Source organism: Atheta coriaria, unplaced genomic scaffold, assembly GCF_025399875.1.
Source record: "Atheta coriaria isolate IRGN ID8LTWV9N9 unplaced genomic scaffold, Caltech_Dcor_3.1 hic_scaffold_8_pilon, whole genome shotgun sequence".
NCBI lineage: Eukaryota > Metazoa > Arthropoda > Insecta > Coleoptera > Staphylinidae > Dalotia > Dalotia coriaria.
In genome coordinates this window covers 8,510,823-8,533,375 of record NW_027045450.1, presented here as the reverse complement: position 1 = coordinate 8,533,375, position 22,553 = coordinate 8,510,823, and the positions used below count along the sequence as shown (strand labels likewise).

At 39.5% G+C, this 22,553-nt stretch overlaps 1 protein-coding gene across 2 annotated transcripts in view; it reads right to left on the bottom strand.

The window, feature by feature from the left end:
• Positions 1–22,553, bottom strand: part of LOC135797357 (hemicentin-1-like) — a 117,787-nt gene that overhangs the window by 1,165 nt on the left and 94,069 nt on the right. For both annotated transcript variants that reach the window (XM_065309660.1, XM_065309658.1), the window contains 2 exons: positions 2,015–2,166; positions 17–227 (listed from right to left, as the gene is read on the bottom strand). In XM_065309660.1, coding sequence (XP_065165732.1) covers positions 17–227; positions 2,015–2,166 — 363 coding nt within the window. The remainder of the gene's footprint in view (positions 1–16; positions 228–2,014; positions 2,167–22,553) is intronic.

Below are 22,553 nucleotides of genomic sequence, written 5' to 3'. Positions count from 1 at the left end.
AGATAGCGAAACTTACCGACAACGTTCAGTTTGAACGCTTGACTGATTTTGGGCTCGGTGCTGACCTGGCACTCATAGACACCGCTGTCTCGGGTCTGTGGAGAAGCTACCTTCAGCGTCCACTCGTCAGAACCATCCGTGTGCAATGACTGGAACCTCTGGTCGTTTGTGTATGTCAATATTCCCACTGTTAATATATGTAGGTCCCTTTTACGAATCCATGACACCTAAAAAAGACACAGAAAACTAATTAATTACGAATCTTATCCTGTGCTGCTTTTACTAGTTGAAAATTTTTGATTGTGCACTTGACATGAGTGCACAATAAACCCTCAGCTCGTAGGGTGCGTAGTTTAATGCGGGCATAATGCAAGCGAGGCGCCGCCGCCGCGCGAAATGGTAAATGCGACAACGCGACAAGAACAGATTAGGTCTTGCCGCTATAAATTTTATTGAAACGTTCATTACGACGACGACGACGGCGCGTATTAAAGACCGACGAATTTAATGCTCTCGCCTGAGCGCGCGAATTAATTAAGGATTGCACAATGTAAGTGACGACCATTTAACAGCGTTGTATAGCCAAATACGAAGATCGGGTTTCTAACAAGAGATCTCATATGGAGATGAAAAACTTGTCCGGGGGAAAATCTGTTAGAAACGAGCACAAAAGCGAGATGATAGAATATGATTAATTAGTGTCTAGGCTAGGATTGAGGTTATGAAGGACCTTGAGGTTTTAATTATTATAATCCTCGACCTGCGACAAAGATATCAAATTTACAGTGAAATAACTGATTCTAAAATTATAGATATTAGAGTAGTAAAGACAAGAGATATCTAAGTCATTGGTAAATCCTTAGATTTCGCTTAAAATAGTATTTCTCACAGTGGGAATTCATTGTGTGCAATTACGCTACAATGGCAGTGATCGTAAAAGCGCGCCGCGAATAATAAAATTAGAAATTTGTATTTTTCCGATTGCGATTGTGCTCCACGCGTCCCAGTGGAATATCCTTGTGCACAGCCCTTAAGCTGGAATATACGAGCGAAATGAACATTAGGGCATGCACATTCCGCGCCCGCCCACCGCCATCCTCATAAACGTAGAAATTGCGAAAGGTTCGATGATAAGACGACGGCGGCGGCGCGCTTATCGGCTGAGCGAGCGCCGCATCGCGATATCAAACCTGCCGATTTATTGCCGAAAGGGTAAGCGACGAGGGCACTCGAAGAAAAATACCCTCCCCAGTCGCTAGTCGATTGGCGCCCACGCCAAATGCGGCCGGGGATAATTTATATCTGTTTGTCTTTCAAGCCTAAGTCGGGTCCTAGCTAATAATTTCCTCAGAATTAAACATTAAAGTCCGCTGTAAATGTATAATGTAAAACGTCCCCGAGATGAAACCTTCGAAGCAATAGACTTTCGTAAGTCTTTTGTGTGTGGCGCACAAATAAAAAGGAAAACAAATGAAAGTGAAAGTAAAAGGAACAATGTGTTTGTTTGGTCGGGTGACTGGAAAAAGCTGGAAAAAAGCTTTCTGCATATTTCGCAGAAGTTTAAAGCTCCCGACGTGCGAAACGCTGCGCGCAAATAAAGGTGCGTCCTTGGACGTTTTTGCCTTTCAGTGAGCTCATGTTTGTTCCATTACGCAAACAAGATAGCTGAAAATTGGCGCAGGGCTTCCAAGTCAGTTCAATCTGATCCCCGGACAGAAGCAACACACAGTTGCCAAACAATAATCACAAAAACACCGAATGTGTGTGGGCGTGTTGTGTGTGACTTATTAGCAAAATTATTCCCGACAAACTTGGCGCATAGTTCCAGGCGTGAAGCTCAAGTCAAGTCGAAAAGTCAAGCCGCCTGGAACTCAACTCTCGCAAACTTGGTCTTATCAAACCAATCTCGCGCGAGAATCGTTGAGTGAGGAGTGTAAAGTTTCTCGGATGGACTTGGAGTACCGAAGTTGGCGCCCAGTTGGACCAAGGAGTCAGAGAGAAGTGGTTTACGTACCGCACGATCGCCGAGGTTGCGCACACGGCAGTGCAGATGCGCCGTTTGTCCCACGGTGGATGTGACATCACGACGGGACGAGTTGTCAAAGTAGGGCTGCGAGAACGGCTGCTCCCAATAGGCGCTGTGCTCGGACGCCCCTTGGCTACGACCTGCAATTGGACAATACATTGTTTAAATATTTACTGCCACTTCAAGTCATCAATAGAGCACAATGTTTGTCTTACAATTGTTGTTTTCTAAAGTATAGAAGTATAGAAGAGAGCTTGTTATCTGCTTACGCCCGGAGGTCATTCATGCATAGATATGCAACCAACTACTCTTGTCGGTAATGCAGAAAACAACAAAATAAAACATAACATAACCCAACCTCGAGATGTCTGATGTCTTGAAGGGATGTTTTACATTCTTATGAGTTTCATGCGTGTTTCAATCTCGCTTATCTTTTTCCCCCGCGGGTGTGAGTGGGGAAAATAAAGTGACCAGTCGTGCGACTGCCTCGCCCGCAACCTAATACCCTCCTCCGACGAGATAATTAAGAACAATCATGTCCGCAGCAGAATTTATTACGTCTTCCATCTCACATCCCAATGGCGGAGCCAAGATGGCGAGTCAAGGACGGTATTTATTGCTCTCGATTTTCTAGATTTTCTAGTCGAAAAGTCTACGCACACAAAACATCTCGATATCAGCCTGCTCCGCCAGTGCAAAAAAAAAAACTCACCCCTACAAAGAAACAGCAAGAAAAGCGCCTTTTTTTCACCATTGGAATAAACGGAAGTGAAAATAATACAAGCGTTTCACATTTTTCTTGTTTATCGAGCAAACATTTGCCAACCTTCTCCACCCTCTTCCCCATATACCTCCACATCGCCTTCGCTTCCTAATTTTATTTTATTTCGCGTTGACGTGCAACTTTCGCAAGCGGCAAGCATCGCTTGCTCAGCGCTTCCATTAATTAAATATTTAAATTCTTCAAATACTCTAAATCAGCACAAGCTCACAACCCTCGTGGGTTGGCGTGGTGGTCCAACGGGGAGAGGGTGCTGTCTTTAATGCTCTTAACATTCCGCACCGCGCCATTACTTTCCTGCGGTGCACGCCGGCCACGCGCCGTTGAAAAATGAATATTTGCATAATGTGGAAATTTGGACTAAGAAAGTCATAAAGCAAAGTGCTTAGCGTTTAATGTTTAGCGCTTCGAGGATGTCGGATGTAATTTGCATCAGTGCGGATGATGTTGTGTATATCCTACTATCTCGTTTTTGAAAGAAGTATCATCTGCTTTGGAGCGCGCGGACCACTTCTCATGTGGATGAGGTTTAATTAATTAATTAATTGCCAACGAGTTTGTTTTGGAAAGCCACGCACATGTACACACTTTCGGATGCTGCACGCAAAGGGACGGAATTTGATGGAAAAGCATCTTAGGGTGAAATTGTATTCGTATGAATATATTAAACATTGCGTCGTGCGTGGGGTGGATAAGAATTGTGTCGTGTAATTACAATCGGATGGAATAAGGGTTGTTTATTTTGGTACGCGGGTGGTTATCAATTAATTTGATATCATCTTGGTAAATCTTAAATTATAAACAAAAATAGGTAAAATTTAAAAGCAAATTTGAGGATTTTGTATGTTTGTATCACTTTAACGTAAAAACCATTTAATCAATTTTGTTAAAATTTGGTATAAATATATTTAAGACATTGGAAAAGTGAATAGGCTACTTTTTATCGCAAAATACTAATTTTAAGGGTGTTAAATAAGGGATGAAAGTTGTAATAGTGATGTAATCATAGTTATTGTCCCGAAATTCACTCCCAGATGGCGCTAAATGCATTATAAGCTTTTCTAATCCTAATTTAAATTAAAATTGAGAATTTAATTGGCAGAATCAGTACGTTATAAGACCAAAAAGCTCAAAAATAATTAATGTTATTATTTTATTAAAGTAGTTATTTTTTATTAAAATCCGTTCGTATTATGAAAAAAATATTCTCTGGTAATTACAATGTAACAAAACACAGGTTATTTATTTAAGGCGCATGTTATATCCTTTTCTTATCAATTCCTTTGATATCATCTTAATACATTTAAAATTACAAACACTAACAACAATAATTCATGCGTTAATCCACCGCATTATCGCATCGAGTCCTTTGAGACTTTAGCAATATATTATATACATTACCCCTATTCAGTCCCGCGACCCAGGGGGCTGTTTGATCTGGCGCAAATATAAAATTTATAAATGTCAAACGCGGCGCATATTCATTTCCGCGTGTTGCCATGTCGCGAAAAAGATAGAGACAGATGTGGCACATATTCAGCGCTGGCGCGCAATAAATAATCCCGTTAATACATTTTTAAGCGTGCGTTAAATAAATTTTTCGTGTGCGCTCCGTAATGGATTTTTAACTAATCGCGTCGCCGCCGGCCACGCATGACATACAGAAAAAGCGCGCGCTCTATATTGCATTATATGATCATATCCCCATGGGGCTGTGAACATCGCGTGGGTGGAGGCGGAAAGCTTTTTGTATTTGAATAAAGATTTCAATTAAATGTGCTCCAGAGTGCTCAAAGAGCGAATTATTTTTCAAATCCCTCTGGCTGGCGATACAGAAGCTTTATTTATATTAGTATTGTTAATATTTATACGCGCAAGATAAACCGGAAATGCATTCGTATAGTTAGCGTGAAATTTATGACGGTTTTATAAAATAACGATAATCCGCCATGGAGTGTTTTCTATTTTATTGTTATTTCATCTATTTCTATTTCACGCTGCAGCGTTGGATGCCTGGATAATTGTATAGTTGGTGGGGGTAAAGCGCAGTTTGAGCAAACGAGGAAACAAGAACGACGCGGAAACTTTCCAGCTTCTGTTCCCGAATGCTTTTGTTCGTAACGAGGACAAGAGTATAATATAAAAGACAGATAAATAAAAGTATGTGGACGTTTCCAATGTCCACCTCGACTTCCGGTATCATCACAGTGTGGTGGTGTAATATGGATTGTTCCGTTTGACTTGAAAAATACCAAATACCAAAGATGTGAGGAATTCCAAAGACCGGAAGGCAGGTGAAGGTTATAAAAGCAAAGAGCGTTCCCACGGGTGAAATTATCTTTAATTTGTGGTCATTGCCGTAATGTGTTTTTTTTTTCCTGCGGCGTCATGACGACACAAAGCGTTGTGCGCGGTGAATGAAACGAAAAGTTGCGATTTTCCGCTGGGTGACAAGCCGATCTCTACGAGATGCAGATTATTAATGGTCGGGCATCATGTCCCCCGATGTCGCTCTGTCCTGTTGTTTAATTTATGTATCATAGTTGGGCGCCCGGAGCAGCGAAGTAATAACGTTAAAAGCATTTTTTGCGCCATCGCCCAGCTCGTCTATCATCAAACTTTCGCCAAACAGATGGCACCCCATACGCGATGCATACAATGTTGCATACAACAGACGATTAATTAATACGAATTTCGAATGAAAAATCTTTCACTCCCCGACGGCGGCACAAGCGGAAACGAGCGCGCAAACGGATTGTTCAATGCAGTTTAATATCTGCAGGATGTGGATGTGGGAGTGCGGTGCGCGTGCTTCTTGTGTGAGTTCTATAAATAATAGCAGCACTAACGGCACCGCATACACAACTTAATGACGCAGCGGCGCCCCGAGGCCGGCCCCTAATGAAATTCAACTTAGCACTGACTTAGACTCCGACCGACCGCGGTCCGGGGCCTTGTGTTTCTCTTTCAGGAAAACACGCGCCATGTTTTGATTAATAATACCCTGTATGATAGTGTGTTCTCGGCGCGAGGTTTTCCCGTTGCCCTGGGTAAATGCAAGTTGACATCTGTTGCAATAAGGAGTTGAGATGCTCCTCGAAATGAGCATTCGAGGGATGAAAGTGTCGCGAACAATTTCCCGCCATCGGAGACGCGCCGAGCATGTCGACTTCAAGTCTTCGCCGAACATCGCCGGATGCAATTTCAAATATTTATAGCGTTTTATCTGTAGTTTTATGAGTTTAATTTCGCCGCGAGTCGAATCCGCTATAAATCAATAGGGGGCGCGCGCGCGCGTCGCATAAGTGACCTCAAAATATGGAGGAATTCGGCATTAAAGTCGAGCAAGAATGCGATGGTGGCAGCAGTGGGCTGAGTAAGGCGGTGTAATTAAGAACTCCTTCGCGTGCGCTACAAATTGGAATCTTAGTTAATGGCCGTGCGGGCGAGGCGCGTCTTACGGCCGCGGGCGGAGCAATCATTATCTAATAATTACAGAAGCGGCGCGAGCGGCGTGCTCAAATCGACACGTCTTTTGCGCGCCACCGCCGACGCAAAACCGACTTTAATTCACAATCGGCAAGCGGCGTATAGCTGCGGCGGTCAAATAGAATTGCTACAAAGCGCCCGCAAAATGTAATCTCGCAATTCAAGCAACTGGATGCACCGGTAGATCTAATAATACAATTCGGATTATACCAGCTATTCTTCAATTGTGTTAATATACCGAGTTGATCAAAAAGACAAAGAATTTAACAAAAAGTAAACATTTTCGTGTTTTTTTTCGTGCAAAAAAATATAGGCAACTTTTTTTGCAAAATAAAAATAGGTTAAATAAGAACCAAAACCACAGTACAAAAACTCAAACCTAGATGGCGCTGCAATACACTTACCGACATTCACTCCTAAGTATAGATTTCTATAAAAATTTATAGGTATCTGTAAAGATTATACTACTTCATATATAATATACTTTACAAAACGCTTCTGGCATTATCATTTATATATATGATCTTACAATAAGCTTCTTAGTAATGTTCCGGCATGAAAATCATAAACATTAAAGCAGATGACGTGTTTATATGCTTGTTTCCGAAACTATTTATCATCGAAAAGCACACAATTTATGCCCCTCATATTTTACGCCATTGAATTGTGTGCATTGTGAAGGCTTCGAGTGTGGAAACGTTTCCAATTGCACATTTCACACACTCAACGCACTCGTGCAGGCTGCACATCGAAAACTGGATACTCTAAACCCGCGCCCAAAGTCTAAACATTCTCGAACGTGAGTTTGCTCAAGCATTCTCTCATTTCCAAAGTGAAAACTTCACATGCTCACATATTCACCACTCGAAACTCGTTGCATTCCAAGTTTGCCATTCGAAATAGGGGGTGGTATTATAAGAGCGGCGGCACATCTTAAATTATATGCCACTAGCAGGTGTTTACGAGTGAAAAACTTTCGATTTGCAATTTCTATTAAAAAATATATTAAAACTAAATAAAAAGTTGCAGTTTATGTCACCGAGAGGGCGTTGCAGACGTTAGTTTTAATTATAATTGCCAATAGATGAGTGGATGACTTTGGGTAAAGTTTCATCATGGACCTGAGGGCCTCAAAGTTGGAACTAATTAAAATAATTCGCACACCTTGCTGGTGAGAGAGGTGGGTGGGTGTTTTGTCTTATAACACTTTCGGTGCTGCTGGCTGCCCCGAAAGCAATTACTAACTTATTAAATTCTCCATTATCCTTTCAATAATAAAGCGAGCTGCGCTCAGTCGATGCAGCTCAGCCGACGACGCGAGTAATAAGTAATAACATCTTGTCGAAATCATAAAGCGAAGGCAAATATTTTCCGTAATAAAATAATTTAATTAAGTTTGGCGCCACCGGCGATGCAAACGATGCAAAACGGGCGCACCGGATGAAAGATGAGGAGATGAAGAAGAAGAATGGTTGAGACGTAGATCAGGTCAGGTGGTGATAAAAAATAATTAAAATTTTGCGCAGAATGTTTTAATCTTTCGCAAGAAGACAAAAACCTAAAAATATTTTTAGTGCGTGTGAAAAATGCAAAACGTAAATTTACACCTTTAGAGAGCACCAGGAGAAAAAAAAAGGTCGGATTGATATCATCGCGATGGCTGATAAATACGCCGGCGGCTGAACCCGACGGCGTAAATAAATAATGTTATCCGGATGGCGATGTTTGGGAGGTGTGAGCGGGGAGGGGGTGTTAATATTTAACGAGAAATTCGGTTTATTCAGGCGTGTCTTCTGTTGTTTTCGCCCGGCGTTGACTTTTACGACGGCTGGTTGTTTATGCGCGTGCGGGGATGAAAGATTTAAAATACGCTAGTTTTCTTTTGTTCCTCTTGACACATCCGCCGAGTAAATATGCATAATACACTATGCTCGGCGTGACGCATGCGCACTACACATCTGGGCGGAGCTCCCGCGCCACCAATTTGCTCAAACTTTTCGCGTAATAGATTTTTTTAACTTTCGAAAAAGTGTCAATTCGAATCGAGTGGAATTAAACGACGTACAAAAGTTTACATCATAGTTATACGATTATTCCATCTCGAGAGGGTTGCGCAAACTTTTTGCGCCGCGGTGAGGAAAAACTTTTGCGTACGTTCGCTTTCAAATTTATGAAAACGACGCCAACGTGCCTATTTATGCGCGCGACAACTTTCCAAAGCTCGACATAATACCGGCGTTATTAATTCAAAGGGTAATTTATAACGATCCGTATGAGCGTGTAAGGTATAACGTATGTCGTTGTACAAAACGGCAGGAAACGGCTGGCAAAGCCAACTAAACGAAAGAATATACGGTAAAAAATGAAGACGAAGAAAAAAAGAACATATACACACATGACGTGCGAGTTACATGTAAGTAAATTTGCAAATTGGGTTGCATAAGCACCAATATCAACATACAATGTGTTTAAACCTAAAAATGTTTTATTCTAAATTAAAATCAGTGATTTCTGTGGGACATATTGTATGTTAAACACTATAATTTGTAAATTGGGTTGCATAAGTTTTCATTTGGCATTCAGTGTCGTTGTGTTTTTTTTTCATTTCCATTTTGCATTATGCATTTTGCGTGTTTGTCGTGGCTGTGGCTCATTTTATAAATTAATTCCACGTCCTTGTATATAGACGCTGTAAGTTTTTGCCCAACCACAAATAATAAAAGAACAAACCCGGCGCTCTATGCGCATGGCGCACACTTAAAGAATATTAAAAATATTAAAACGAGTTTTCGCGTAATATTCCCGACGTAATTCCGCATTAGGCGGGACTCTGTTCTTCGTTATTATTACCGAGACCAACGAGACTTTCGACGACAATTTCTTGCCGGAAGTTCCGGAGCGACGCAAATGTCATTTAGTGACTCGTTTGCGATCGTTAAGCACCGACGCGCGAAACGTAATCATTATTACGCGGTAATTAATTAAATTCAATACGTGCATAATTACATGTTTTCGCCTTTTGTCGAATTACTGAACGACAAGCGGCGACACGGCCAAGCTTAGAATATGGAATATTAATGAAGCCTCATTCTACGCGTACGGTAATTAGTTTGTAATAAAATTTACAATTTTAACTAGCAACGTGGAAAAATAATTATTATTAAAAACTACTTGTTCCAGGAAAATTCCCAACGGGTTTATCAATGGTTAATAAAATTAATTAGTAATTAAATTTAATTAACAAAATATTAAAATTTAAAAATTTAAAGAAAAAGTAATGATGCACTTTAGCGCCATCTAGATTTAATTTATATAACTATAACTATGATAGAATCTGCATAATAACTTTAATTACTTATTTTACACTCTTTTAATAAACTTTTTCGGGAAAAAATAGTCCATTTGCTTTTCCATGATCAAAACTATCTCTATACCAAAATTTACCAAAATTGGTTAAGTAGATTTTGGGTAAAACGTCACAAACACACAATTAAACTTAAATATGAATTTATAGCAATAATTACAATGATTTTGAAAGTTTTTAAACAAATATTATTAATAATATCCCTATCCACACATTTTCTACCAAGAAAAATCAAAAATCTTATCAACCAACACAAAAATATCATAAAAGTGAAAATATAACAATATTAATTGTTGTTCGGCGTGCGTTATTAAAATATTAACGCAAATGAATAATCGGCGCGTATATTATTATCGGAGTCCATAAGCTCGCGCATTACTTGTTTGGTTTGCCCTTGCGATTCGCCGTTGTTTATGCTCGGCTCGTGTCACCCGCCGCGCAGCCAATGAATATTTAACGCAGACTACTTAGCGATATGGAGTTATACACACTTTGTGCTCAAATCCCTTAATACCATGCAAAACGTATGCAGTAAATTTAAGCCGCGGCCAATATGGCCGCATAGAGAAGATTCAATATCATGGAGTAGGGGCAAAACAAACCCACACACACACACACACGTGGAAATAAATAGCTTTCAGTTATGCAACCAGTTGTGCAACTGCAGCAAGCGATTATCACTAAAAGCTTACGCATAATCGGATGATCAAAAATGCACGTACCGGATTATATAAGATTTTAGATTAAAAGATCACAGGGTTAATGAAGTGTAATTAAACTTTTAACCTTGAACTTTTGATTTCTTGATTTTAATTGCTTCACAGAGTAAAAATAAATTGCGCTGCGGGTTGTTTTGCACGATTTGTTTTGCGCGTACTTTTTAACAACCGAGCTAATTTTCAACACCCACGCGGCTATTATATACCTGCATACAGCTTGTTTTTTATTTTTAACTCAAAAAGGTTCGTTAAACTTTGTGTGAAACGTGCCAGTTTATTTCGCCTGAATGTTGCGATTCTACATCATTTTAAAACGTTTTTATTATTCATACTACATGCGCGAACAAGGCGTAATATTTTAGGTTAGGGATAGGTCGGAAGGCACTCTATTTATTAGTTTTCCACCCCTGCGCGCCCGGGTCTTTTTATCGCTTCCATTCTCTTTCATTTTTTAATTTCTATATGAATATGTACATTCCACCCATGCAGCCCGTTTCCGGATGAGCCCGGATGTGACTCCGATTAATATTTTTTCTTGCTCACTTGCTGCTCGCAACCCCCACCACTTTTTTCGGGTGCTGGTGTGGTGGTGATGCTAATGGCGCGAATAAAAATGTCCAGCGTCCAGGGGTGTTATGCTGTTTGCGCCCCGTGTACACCCCGATATTATTAAGCTGCGCGCACCGTGAGCGCGCTGAAAGTGATTAATGGCGCTAATTAATTTTCGGTTTTCATATATTTTAAGATAACCATTAATAAATTTTATGGCACCGTACGCGCGTTTTATCTTTGAATTATGTATGCAACCAACTTTACATGAACTCCTATGTATTGTATACATGGTTGCATAGACTATAAATTTCAACTATTTGAACTAGAAAAATGAAAAAAACGGTTTAAATTTTATTACTAACGCTCTGGGATAAGATAAAGTAACGAAGTTAAAATGTCACATTAAATTTATTTCAAAGCTGACATTTCGAGCCATCGGCCATCATATCCTATAAATGATAGATGTGTTTTTCTCCATTTCTACACTCACACACATAAATTCACACCCCCTTCGGGACGATTTCGCTGGAACCGGAGGCGGTTGACCTTTTTGCAATCGTCCGTCTGTTCCGGACCGCCGTCGTTTTTACTCTTCATTATTACCACACACACACACACACACACACAGACGATAACAAATTCAGTCACAACATGCACCCTCTCGTGCAGCACCACAGCAAGGAATCGCGTGCACGAAATAAAGCGGTGCACTTCGATCGATCGACGGGTTTATCAATAATCTGTTGTCGTGCTGCTGTTGTTGTTGCCGCTCGACTGGCGATTCAAAGAGGATAATAAATGTGTCGTGTTTAGATGGTGATTGTTTTGATAACATTCATATTAATATTACAGTCGTATATCAATTCTCACTTAGAGGTTATTATTTACTAAGTTTTTATACGTATAAAACGCCATCTATATTCGAATTACACAACTATTACTATAAAAAAACTTCATAAAAACTTTCAACCCTTATTTTACACCCTTAAAGTAAATTTTTAGGGATAAAAAGTAGCCTATCTCTTTTCGCAGGTTATAAACTATCATTATTCCCAATTTTACCAAAATTGGTTAAGTGGTTTTCACACAATCGCGTAACAAACATACAAAAATCAAATATTCGTATTTAAACCACTCGTAAATATATATATATAGATTATACTTTAAAATGTTTCCGTTGGTGGTTGTGGGTCAACCTGAGTAAATATTTCAAGATTATCTCTGGAAGCATGTACGTTCTGTAAGTACTTGTGTTTCGAGTCCAAGTTGTAACTTACAACTCAAGATTGAACTCGAGCAGCTTTTCCAGCGCTCGCTGCGCTAGAGGGATCCATATCTATATTTGTATTGTTCGACGCAGCGCTACTTCTACTTCTACTTGACTTTCCTCCAGTTTGTAAGGCACGTTCGGTTGACTTGCTTCCACATCCAGAAGCATGACATCCGCTTGCGCGTGAGTTGGAGGGTTTGTAAATCGATACGAGTGTATAAGTGAGGACTTTTATCATTCGCAAAACACACACGTCGAACTTAATTCGGGGGCCTGGTTCCTCAATGTTGCACAACACAACAGGTTATGGGCCTAGTTTGTGAAAGTTTGATAGAATTGCTTACAACTTCAGAATTCTACGTCTTCATTTTCTCGGGAAGTAGGGGCTATAACTTGACATGCTATAGTTTATAGGATTGTAAATCGATAGTGGGTGACTTTTATTATCCGAAGAACATACGTCAAGGATAATTTTTGTTTACAAAGAAAAGACACTTGTGATGTGAAGTGGTTTGAATCCCCGACATTATCCTCTCATTTTATCAAGTTAATAAGATGTGGTATTATTGTGTCGGGGTTTAATGAAGAGCGAAAGGCTTCCGAACCCGTTGTGAGCCATAATTGTAATCGATAAATTTCGAAAAGAAGAAAAGGGTAAGCATGTTCCCATAACGACATCGTCAAGTCCTTAGTCTTAGTCCTTCCTTATCTCTAAGACAGTAAGAAGTGGATCTATATCTGCACAGTGTGAACCTGTGATCCTGTAAATGTAAAGATGAAGGCTGAAGAGGAGGGTTGTAAAACCTGTCGCCCCCCGCTGGCGAAATGCTGGGTCTTAATTAATTTTTAATTGGTATCCTAGGGCTAAACGCGCCCAAACGAGCCGAGACCTCGGCAAGACACCACCACCGCACCACACCACACTGGAATGAGATACTCTCCTCTACTTTTCAATGGTGTCAGTTGAGTGGAGAGTGTGGAGTGGGGGCTGGAGAGGATGATATTGCAATCCGGCAAGTTTACGCCTAACAACATCAAATTTCACAATGCGCAATGCACAACCAGCGATCTTATTTGAATTTACTTTGTCATTTATTAAGCTCCCAGTGCGGAAATGTTGTCTATTTGACCCTTTGACCTAGAGTCCACAGCTCACACTCGCAGCTGAGACTGACTGCAATGCGAGCAGCGGAACTTAATTACGAGATATCACTGAATTCCTCGTGCTGTCCCTAGCCGACATTAATTATTGCTTTGTTTCTACTAGGAGCGGAAGGGTAAAAAATGGAATAATAATATTTATTTACTCGGTTTTACCCGCAACTATGTCAACGTAATTTTTAATAAAAATTTAATTAATTTTACTTTTTTTGTTAAACACCCTGTATAGGTCTATTCCATCAATAAAATTCATAATTTCCTTTTAAAGGAATGAAAAATTCTAATAATGCACTTAAACGCCATCTCTGATTCAATTATTAAGCTATAACTATAATTACATCTCATTACCAACTTTCATGCCATATTTAACACCCTGTACGTAATAATTTTCAATATTTTAATCGATATTCTCCTAACCTAGTTCAAAACAAATCCAAAACAACAAAAATAATCAAAATCTACCAAACCGTTCTTGAGTTATAAACGTTGTAACTAAAAAAATCATTTTTTTCAAAAATTTTATGCATGTATGTTTATGAGCTTTAAGTAAATCTCCCCGCGTGTTTATTTACCATACGCCTGCTTTCCGCGTCATCTAACGCTCGAGATTCGCATAGCGCACATCCTGCAACCCCCTTTACACCCTCATATTCAAGCGGTGTATATTTAGCAAATGACGTTCGCACACGCCCGGCATTCAGACACACGGGGACGAAGTGTTTGCTTGTAAATTTCGCTCTGATTTCTGAAACGTCAATATTGTGTGTATTCTAGCGTATGCCTTCTGTACATCACATCGCGCCATAGGTGCTAGAAATCCTGAAAAGCCTCTGGTAAATGTGAAGCTATACACATTTGCTTCTTTGTAAATGCAATCTGAATACGCGAATATTTTCTACTTTGTAGAAAAGTTGTTTAAAAGCAATTTTTGTATTGAATTGTCCGCTAAAAGATCACAATCTTTATAAACGACCACGTACATTGGACAAAACAACCAAAAAAATAATAGAAAAAGTGGGCGCCCTGTGGGCGTCGGAATAGGAACCCTTGTAGGCACTTTTGTAGTTGAAGCTACGATAGATAATTCTCGAATTTATTGTTATCGTTTTGATGTTGTTGCGCGCGTTGCACATCCCCTCGTCGTTGTGCGCCAGTGATTCGAAAGCACTGCAGCTAAAGTGAAAATTTCATTAGAGAAAATGTTAACACGAATAGCCTCTTTCGCAGATTTTAATCTTTGCGTTGTTCCGTCACGACTCGCAGCGACACAAAGCGTCGTTCGACTGTTTTTCAACGTTATCTTTTATTGCGCAAAATTATATTACAACCAGACACCAAGTACAGGGTGTTAACATAAATCAATATCATTAAAAAAATTAAAATTGTTTTTTTGGTTGTTAGAGAAACGCAGGATCCACGCCGTGACTAAAGCCCGTGACTAAAGTACTTTAATCACGGTTTTGGCATTCCGTGTATAAAGTACCAACTTTTTTTGTTTAAAAACCGCGGTTTAAAGGTGGAAATAGAAAAACATCTTATTTTATGCTAAAGCTTATAACATGTATGGAGTGTGTGGAAAGTTGAAGATAGGAAAACCGATCCGACAATCCAGCAGACTGTAAATCGAAGGGCACCGGATAAAGGATGAACAGAAAAGCGTAAAGTTTTAAATTATAAGTAAATATTCCCCTTAGTAAAGCCGCTACTACCTATACCTGATATGTTATTATACAGGATGTTTAATAAATTGCTAATAAAAAATTTTCTTCTAAAATTTTATGTTTTTTCCTATTTTTTGAAATATTATATTGCTTTGGTTCCTGTCGCGTGTCTTGACTGCCGAGATTGCAGCGAAAGGCACCACTATCGAATTAAACCTTTCAACTGTGCGAGCAAAAGTTTAATTACGAATAAGTCGGCGGAAGAGGAAGGCCGCGTTCGTGTCGTCGGCGGCGGCGACGACGTCGTCGAAGAAACTAAAATTATTTCTGTTTTCCGCAATTTCGCGTTGAACGCCGTCGGCGGCGGATCGCAATTAAAAACTGCGATTCCTTCCAATTAGTGAAATTTGCGCACCGCCGCAAATTAATACGACTTTCAGCACCGCACGATATTGCTATCTAAATATAATTTAAATTTTAACTATATCATAAAGTTTTATTATTTCGCCTTGTAAAAGTTTTTTGTTTTTTTAAAAAAAACTTGTGTTGAAATAGTAATGAAAAATTTCTGACAAATAAATTTGTTTCCCATTTTGTAGGAAATCCTATTCTCGTGGTTGACCAATACCGGAAAATCTCATTTCCTGCAGGTCAAATCAATTCCGCCTTGCGTCTACGCTGAAGTGTGGACTAATTTGATTTTTTCCGTTTCCACTCTGTCTGGTTGCGCCCTCAAACAATGACGAGTTTCCTTTTTTCTCGCGCGCGCAATGAATGAAAGTAAAAAGTCGCAGATGAACAAAAAATGTATTCGTAACTTACAAATCGATTCGAAAAAATGCCATTATTACTTTCCAAACTCAACTTTCCCTGCAAGGGGTTGCGAAATATTTCACGCATTGTTTGACGCAGTTTGAATCATTCATATCTTTCCACTCTTCACAATTTTCCTCTCCTTTTTTTTATGCTTTTGTTTTTCCAAAGGTAAATGCATTTCTCGTTTTGTGCGCGCGGAGTATTTTGTTTTCGTATCAATGTTTTGCCGTATCAACGCGTAAATCTCGAGGCAATATAAAAATGCAAAATGAACTGCAAATGATATTGGATATGGATGCGCGCCGACACGGATAGCGCTCGGAATATTTGCGAGCTGTCGGATTCACTTGGGTAACCAACAAGTCGAATTGGAAAACGCGGAAAATGTGGAAACGTACAAAGTGCAAAAAGGCATAACTCGGTTTGCTACATGCTCGAATTGATCATTTCGCTATTTGTCCCATTGTTGTTTATAAAAACAATTTGATATAAATATTTATATTCCAAAAAATCATGATTTTACGATGATTAGTTCCAGAGTTATGAGTGAAAGAAAATTATAAAATAGGTTATGAGGATTGGGAGCTCCGCCCAGTACTACGTCACAGTAGGCGTGGCTCCAAAAACTTTAAATCATCATAACTCACGTGTTTACATAAATATTTTAAAAATTTAAAATGATTAAAACTGAAAATTTGAAGTTTTACTATTTTTTATCATACAGAGTGTTTTAAATTATTTTTTTAATAATAAAAAAAATTACCCGAGTCTGGAATTTAGAAATCACTGTCAGCTGCATGCAATCTTCGTAATTTGCCTTGTCGGATGCCCGGGACGCGCGCATTTTAATTGCAGCGACAAGAATGAGTCTTTCGCCCGCACCGTATTTCAGCTAGTAATTTCGGCATTAAACTTGCTGCGACGTTCTGCATTCACCTGAACTGGTCCGGGCGCAGTCGAGCAAATCGCCGGCGCACAAATTAGGAGATCCCGCTCCACGGCTTGAAAAATGAACGAAATTATTCCGTCTCGCTTCCTGTTTTCCATACGTTAATTTGCACAATTCGCGCAGCGTGCTCCTCGCCGGAAATCGGAAAAGCGGGGGCCGAAATAAATCAATCGCGTTTCTTTTCGTGCACGTCGACGCGTGCGAGGGGTGACTAATCGGGCATTGTGTGTGCTTACTCGTAACAAGAAAAAAAAAAGAAAAAAAAACGAAGCCTGAGCTTTCAACGCAAAGTTTTTAAGTATTTTTTAGTGTATACTTGGTTGCCTATAATAGACACGTACGTTTGATTGTATACTAATAACATAAAAAGCAATAAAAAATAACAAAGTATTTTTAATAATAATAATAATATATTCCCGTTACGTTTAATATAAATTCTGAAATAAAATCGTCAAAAGCATTCCGATTTCCTGCTCATACTTGAAACATCCTCGATGTAGAAATTTAATCTAGCGTCTGAACAAAGAGCAACAAAACTCTTTATCAATCCCTTTATAATATACACGGCGAAGCGGCGTAATTAATAATATTCCAACGCACGCCTCTGTTTTATTCACATCGGGCGTGCGCAAAAACAGTAAAACTCATTAAAATTAAAGTAAATTTAGTGTAAGTAATAAAGACGCGATTAGTTTTCGGTGGGGGCGGCGTCAAGTTTGTAATTTCGAGAGTTTTCGAGAGTTATAAGAAACCCATTAGGGCTGGTGTTGTACGCCGCGCCCGCGAAAGAAAATCAAATTCATTCCTTCGACAGCGTTAATAGGGTTACTAATATAGAATAATAAATCGCGAGAGGCGACAATGTGCATCAGAATGAAGATGAAGGATGTTTTCAACCCTTGCGGCGGCGAAATACTGAAGAGGAATTTTACTTTGTGCCGGAGAGCGAAAAATACGGAGACGGAGAAACCTTAAACTCAATTTCCGGTTCTCGGTCGCGCGGTGGAAAACCAACGCTTAAAGAATTGCATTAGAACAAATAAAGTTTTGTGTCTATTGTCAATTGTTGATGGATGAAGCTTTTATTTGATATAAATAAAAATTTATGTAAAAAAAATCAGTTGAATATCTTTATTAGAAGTAGAGTTATAAGGAAATTAAATTATGGGAGCTCCGCCCATGACTACGTCATAGTAGGCGTGGCTCCCAATCCTTTAAATCGCTATAACTTTTATAGTTTTTGTTACTTTTAAAAATAAAACTGATTTGAGTCAACAAGGTGAATTTCTATAGATGGCAGTAGTTGTCTAGACGGTATTGTACATACCCGTGTATTGTGTTTAAATTGAGGAATATGAATATGTTATTACATGTTATTACGGTGTTCGTATTCAGGCGACGTGCAAACAAACGTTTCTTTCTCGCTCTGCGCGCTCGGGAGTCCGGGAGTTATTACATTTTTATTGTTCGTCATTTTTTGCCGGCCCGCAGCAATAAAAATTTAGTATGCTTCATATTCGCATGCGGCATGTTTTACAATATCAATTTTTACGACCGTTTGCGTTGTTTGCAGACAGCACGAACGCGAGATAGTTTATTAGATGCGATAGCGCCACCGTGCGGGTTATTAAAAGCACGTCAACGTGATCATAGCCGCCATTTTTTTCTCTCGTTGTCGTCGTTGTTGTGTTGTTGTTGTACTCGTTTCTTTTGTGCTCCAGCGCGCGTGTGTAAATCAGTCTAGACCTGATATGACAAGAATGGCGTTCCGCACGACCCGAAAATTTAATATGTGAGAGTGCACGAAAGGGCGCGCCATTTAATTTTATTTAAAATTGATGTAAATAAATCACGGACGCGCGCGCGGACGAGAGCGCAATTCAATTTGCGTCAAAAGGACCATGCGCCTGCAGGCAACCCTACGTGCAGATGGCACACACAACAATACTCGCTGAGAATGTCGGGAACGCCGGCAAATTAAAATGGCGTCCGTCACCGCAAACGCAACCAGACATTAAATCAAAAATTATATTATTCCTTCTGTTTTGTTATGATATATCTCGTGTTCATAACCTCAACTCCCAGATATCCAACCTTCGTCGAATCTTCATTTTCAAATTTACCGGATGATATTTTGAAAGCTTTCACATATTAAATATTTATGCTGAAAATACGACTATTTTATGACTATTGGTTTAAGAGTTATGAGCAATTAAAGTTTAGGGAGCTCCGCCCAGCATTACGTCACAGTGGGCGGAGCGCTAAAAACTTAAAACCTCTATAACTTTCACATTTTTAAAGATAATTAAAAAATAAAAATTGCAAACGATTATAAATTTAATTATCAATAAAATGATATAATAAAAATATAATATTTTTTATTTTTTGGTTGGTTTATAGAAAAATAGTTTATATTGCGCTCACGTAGCTTAAGTGTTACAAACCAAAAACAGAGCGTGAAGCACGTCGTGATGTCTTTTCGTGTCGCCAAAAACGAAACAGAAATAACTCATCAAAGCTGTGTCACGTCCGCCGGCAGTGCCCGAATTAATGAACTCATTTTCCAAATCATGCGCCAACACAACACACGACATGACGGTCGCAATTGTTTGAGCAATCAACAATTGCCTAAATATACGCGCGACGATATGAGGGTGGGTCTTAATTTACTTTGCCAGTACCTCTAAAGCTTGTTTGCGTTACAAATTAACTAAAAATCACACTCTAATTATACCGATTATAGTAATTTTGTTTCTCCCACACAACACAAAATAGAGAAGCAACAAAAAAAAATTAATACGCTGAGTTTACGAGCTTTGGAGTTGGTAATTTGCTCGCCGGTTAAAACGCGGCGGCAATAAAGCTCCCGTGCGCGATCACCATTACCGAATTGACGTTGATGTGAGTTGACGTGAGGTTGAGCGCCGCCGCGGCCGAAAATTGCGCACCCGCCACGAGAATATTAGATTGTTGTGTAACACGACACTCGACATTATCTACTTTTGATATTCAGCGCTCGTTCGCCTTCGGCTCGTACGTGCGGATTTACTCGCATTGGGGCGCACATTGAGCGCATTGAACACAAATTATACTTTAGCGTATCAGCAGCGCGAGCGAGTACATTGTTGTCCGCGCGCGCGAGGGGTGGTAATGCATGGGGGTGTAACGTATGTGTGCACGAACCGGCGATATAATGCGCTCTAAACATTCAAAACAACAAAACAATCTTCGAATTACCCGCAACTACAGAGCTTATGTTATGGTATGCGCTTAAGATTACCTATGCAACCAACATTACATTAGCAATATGTATAATTGGTTGCCTACAGTAAAAATATTTTTTTTAATTTTTAGTCTTTCTACGTGTTTTTGATTATTTTTATTTTTAAGTCACTCCCAGCATCATATAGAGTTCAATCTTGTGTAGTTTAATAAGTCCGGTTTTGTGATATGCACTTCTTATGATCAGGGGTGATGTTATCTAAATGCGGGCTGGTCTCAGGAGGATGCTAAGCGGATTGGACATTTGGAGCTTCCGGGCGCCTTGCTTCAACTTAGATTTGACTCCAGAGCAGCGGCGTTTTCAGCCGGACAGGATATCACCGGCTTCTTTTATTACCACACTCGTGGTCGTTATGGCCGCCGCCATCGGCGAGATATGTATTTTTATGAGGGTGGACACCCCGATAGCCCTAGGGTGCGTGTTTCTGGACTACGCATTTTGACTCATTTATGATAAGCGTTCTTTTTGCATATAATACACATTTTTTAATTACATACACCCTAAAAAAAACAACCCCCAAAATATTTTTATATTTTTATATCGTTTAATATTTAAACTTTTACGTTGAGTGATGAAACTTCGAAATATTCTGACACGTGCGTTAAATAAACAATTTTTCAAAAAAAAAAAAAAAATTCAATCTGCGCGTGTAAAAACCTCAAAAATAAGTTTTTAGGTGTTGAATTAATTCCGAGTGTAGCGTGTAGGTGTACTGCGGTGGGCGCGGATAAATCTTCGCAAAACTTCGCTTCGCGCTGTCAGTGGCGCGGCGGCTGTCCTCTGCAAATAAATCAATATCCACTCTGAGGTCGGTGGAGCGCCGCTCTCCTCGGGACGCATGAAATATGTGCGAGGATCTCCGACAAACACCTGATAGCGAATTAACCACAACTCAAACACCCGACAAACATTCAAATGTTTTTCTATACGCAACCCACATTACACTCAAATGTAACACTGGTTGCCTATACTCGTATAAATTTAACTCGTCTACTTGTTTTTCTTTGAAAGTTCATAAAACGTAGAAACAACAAGTTTTGATCCGGCATTATGACGTCAAGTTGTATGTAAAATTAAAGTTGGCGGTTGCTGACTACTTGTAGTTCTCCAGTTAATAATCCATTTAAACTAGAATTTGTCAACATTATACATTCTTGTCGGAGTTGTTTCTGCGGAGTTGCTTGTTTTTGTTTCTGGCGCAACTTTTGCTCATAAATCATAAAGAGTCGCGCGCGGGGTGGTGAAGAAACGAGGTGAGGTGAATTTAAACTTCTGCATTGGTGGAAGTAACTTGATGCGGGGCGCATTTCACTCGAGTTCTGCTAGTTGTCATTTTATTTTCTATCGTGTTCAAATCTGCATGCGAATGTAAATCCACATATTTATTGCATAAATTTTGTTTAGTAGAAATATATTGACTTTTACAATCAAACTGCTTCTTCTGGCATTTTAAATAATATTAAAAATGTGATTTTTAGTGTTTTGTATGTTTGAAACGCTTTAACTCAAAAACCACTGAACTGATTTAGATAAAATTTGGTATAAATATAGATTGGACCTTGGAAAAAGACATAGACTACTTTTTATCCCCATAATATAACTAAAAAAGTGTAAAATAAGGGCTCAAAGTTTATATGGAGCTGTAATCATATTTATAGTTACAGAATTCAAACCTAGGTGGCGCTAAAATGCACCACAACTATTCCTTATTATTTACACCTAATATCACCAAGAAGAAATCATAATTAATAAGTCTACTTTCAATTAAAACCAACCTAAGCAGAAGCAAGTAATAAATGAAAACAATGCGTGCGTAGTGCTTCATTAAAACCAGCGTTTGTTTGTGAGCGATCATTAAATATGCGAACTCTCGATCCTCCTCATTCGCAGATCCCCGCAAGGCACTAGCGAAAAAATATAGGACGCGCGCCCCATTACGAAAGGAAAACGCAAAAGGAAATAATGCACAAAAGAAATGTATAAAAGGCAAATATGTTCTCTCTCAGTGTTTCACTCCACCAACAACTCTCTGCATGTGTCAGCCGATGACGAACTAACACCGCACAGGCGCGCGCGCGCGCGCAGTGTTGCCTATATCTATCGCACCGCATATGTGTCAGTTAAGTGCACGATGTGTAGGCCGTAGAGAAAAGATGGCGTTGATGTATGCGCAATGAAAAGTCCCGCTTTGTGTGCACCATCATAATCCACTTCAATACTCGATTCAGTCGTTATCTTTGATACAGCCAATGCGTCCTCATGAAAAATATGCATACTCACATACGAGTGCACAAGCATTTTACTCCGCTGTGTATTTATATGCGACGCCTCAGCGCGACTTGCACATTTCGTTTTTAGATTTTTATATTTTTACACTTTTTTTCGTCCTTGGCGCAGTATTCAAAGGACACACATCACGCCTTGTGAAGTACGTCGCTTTCATCGTTTTACGCTCATCTGCTTTGCGTTTTTTGTACTTTTG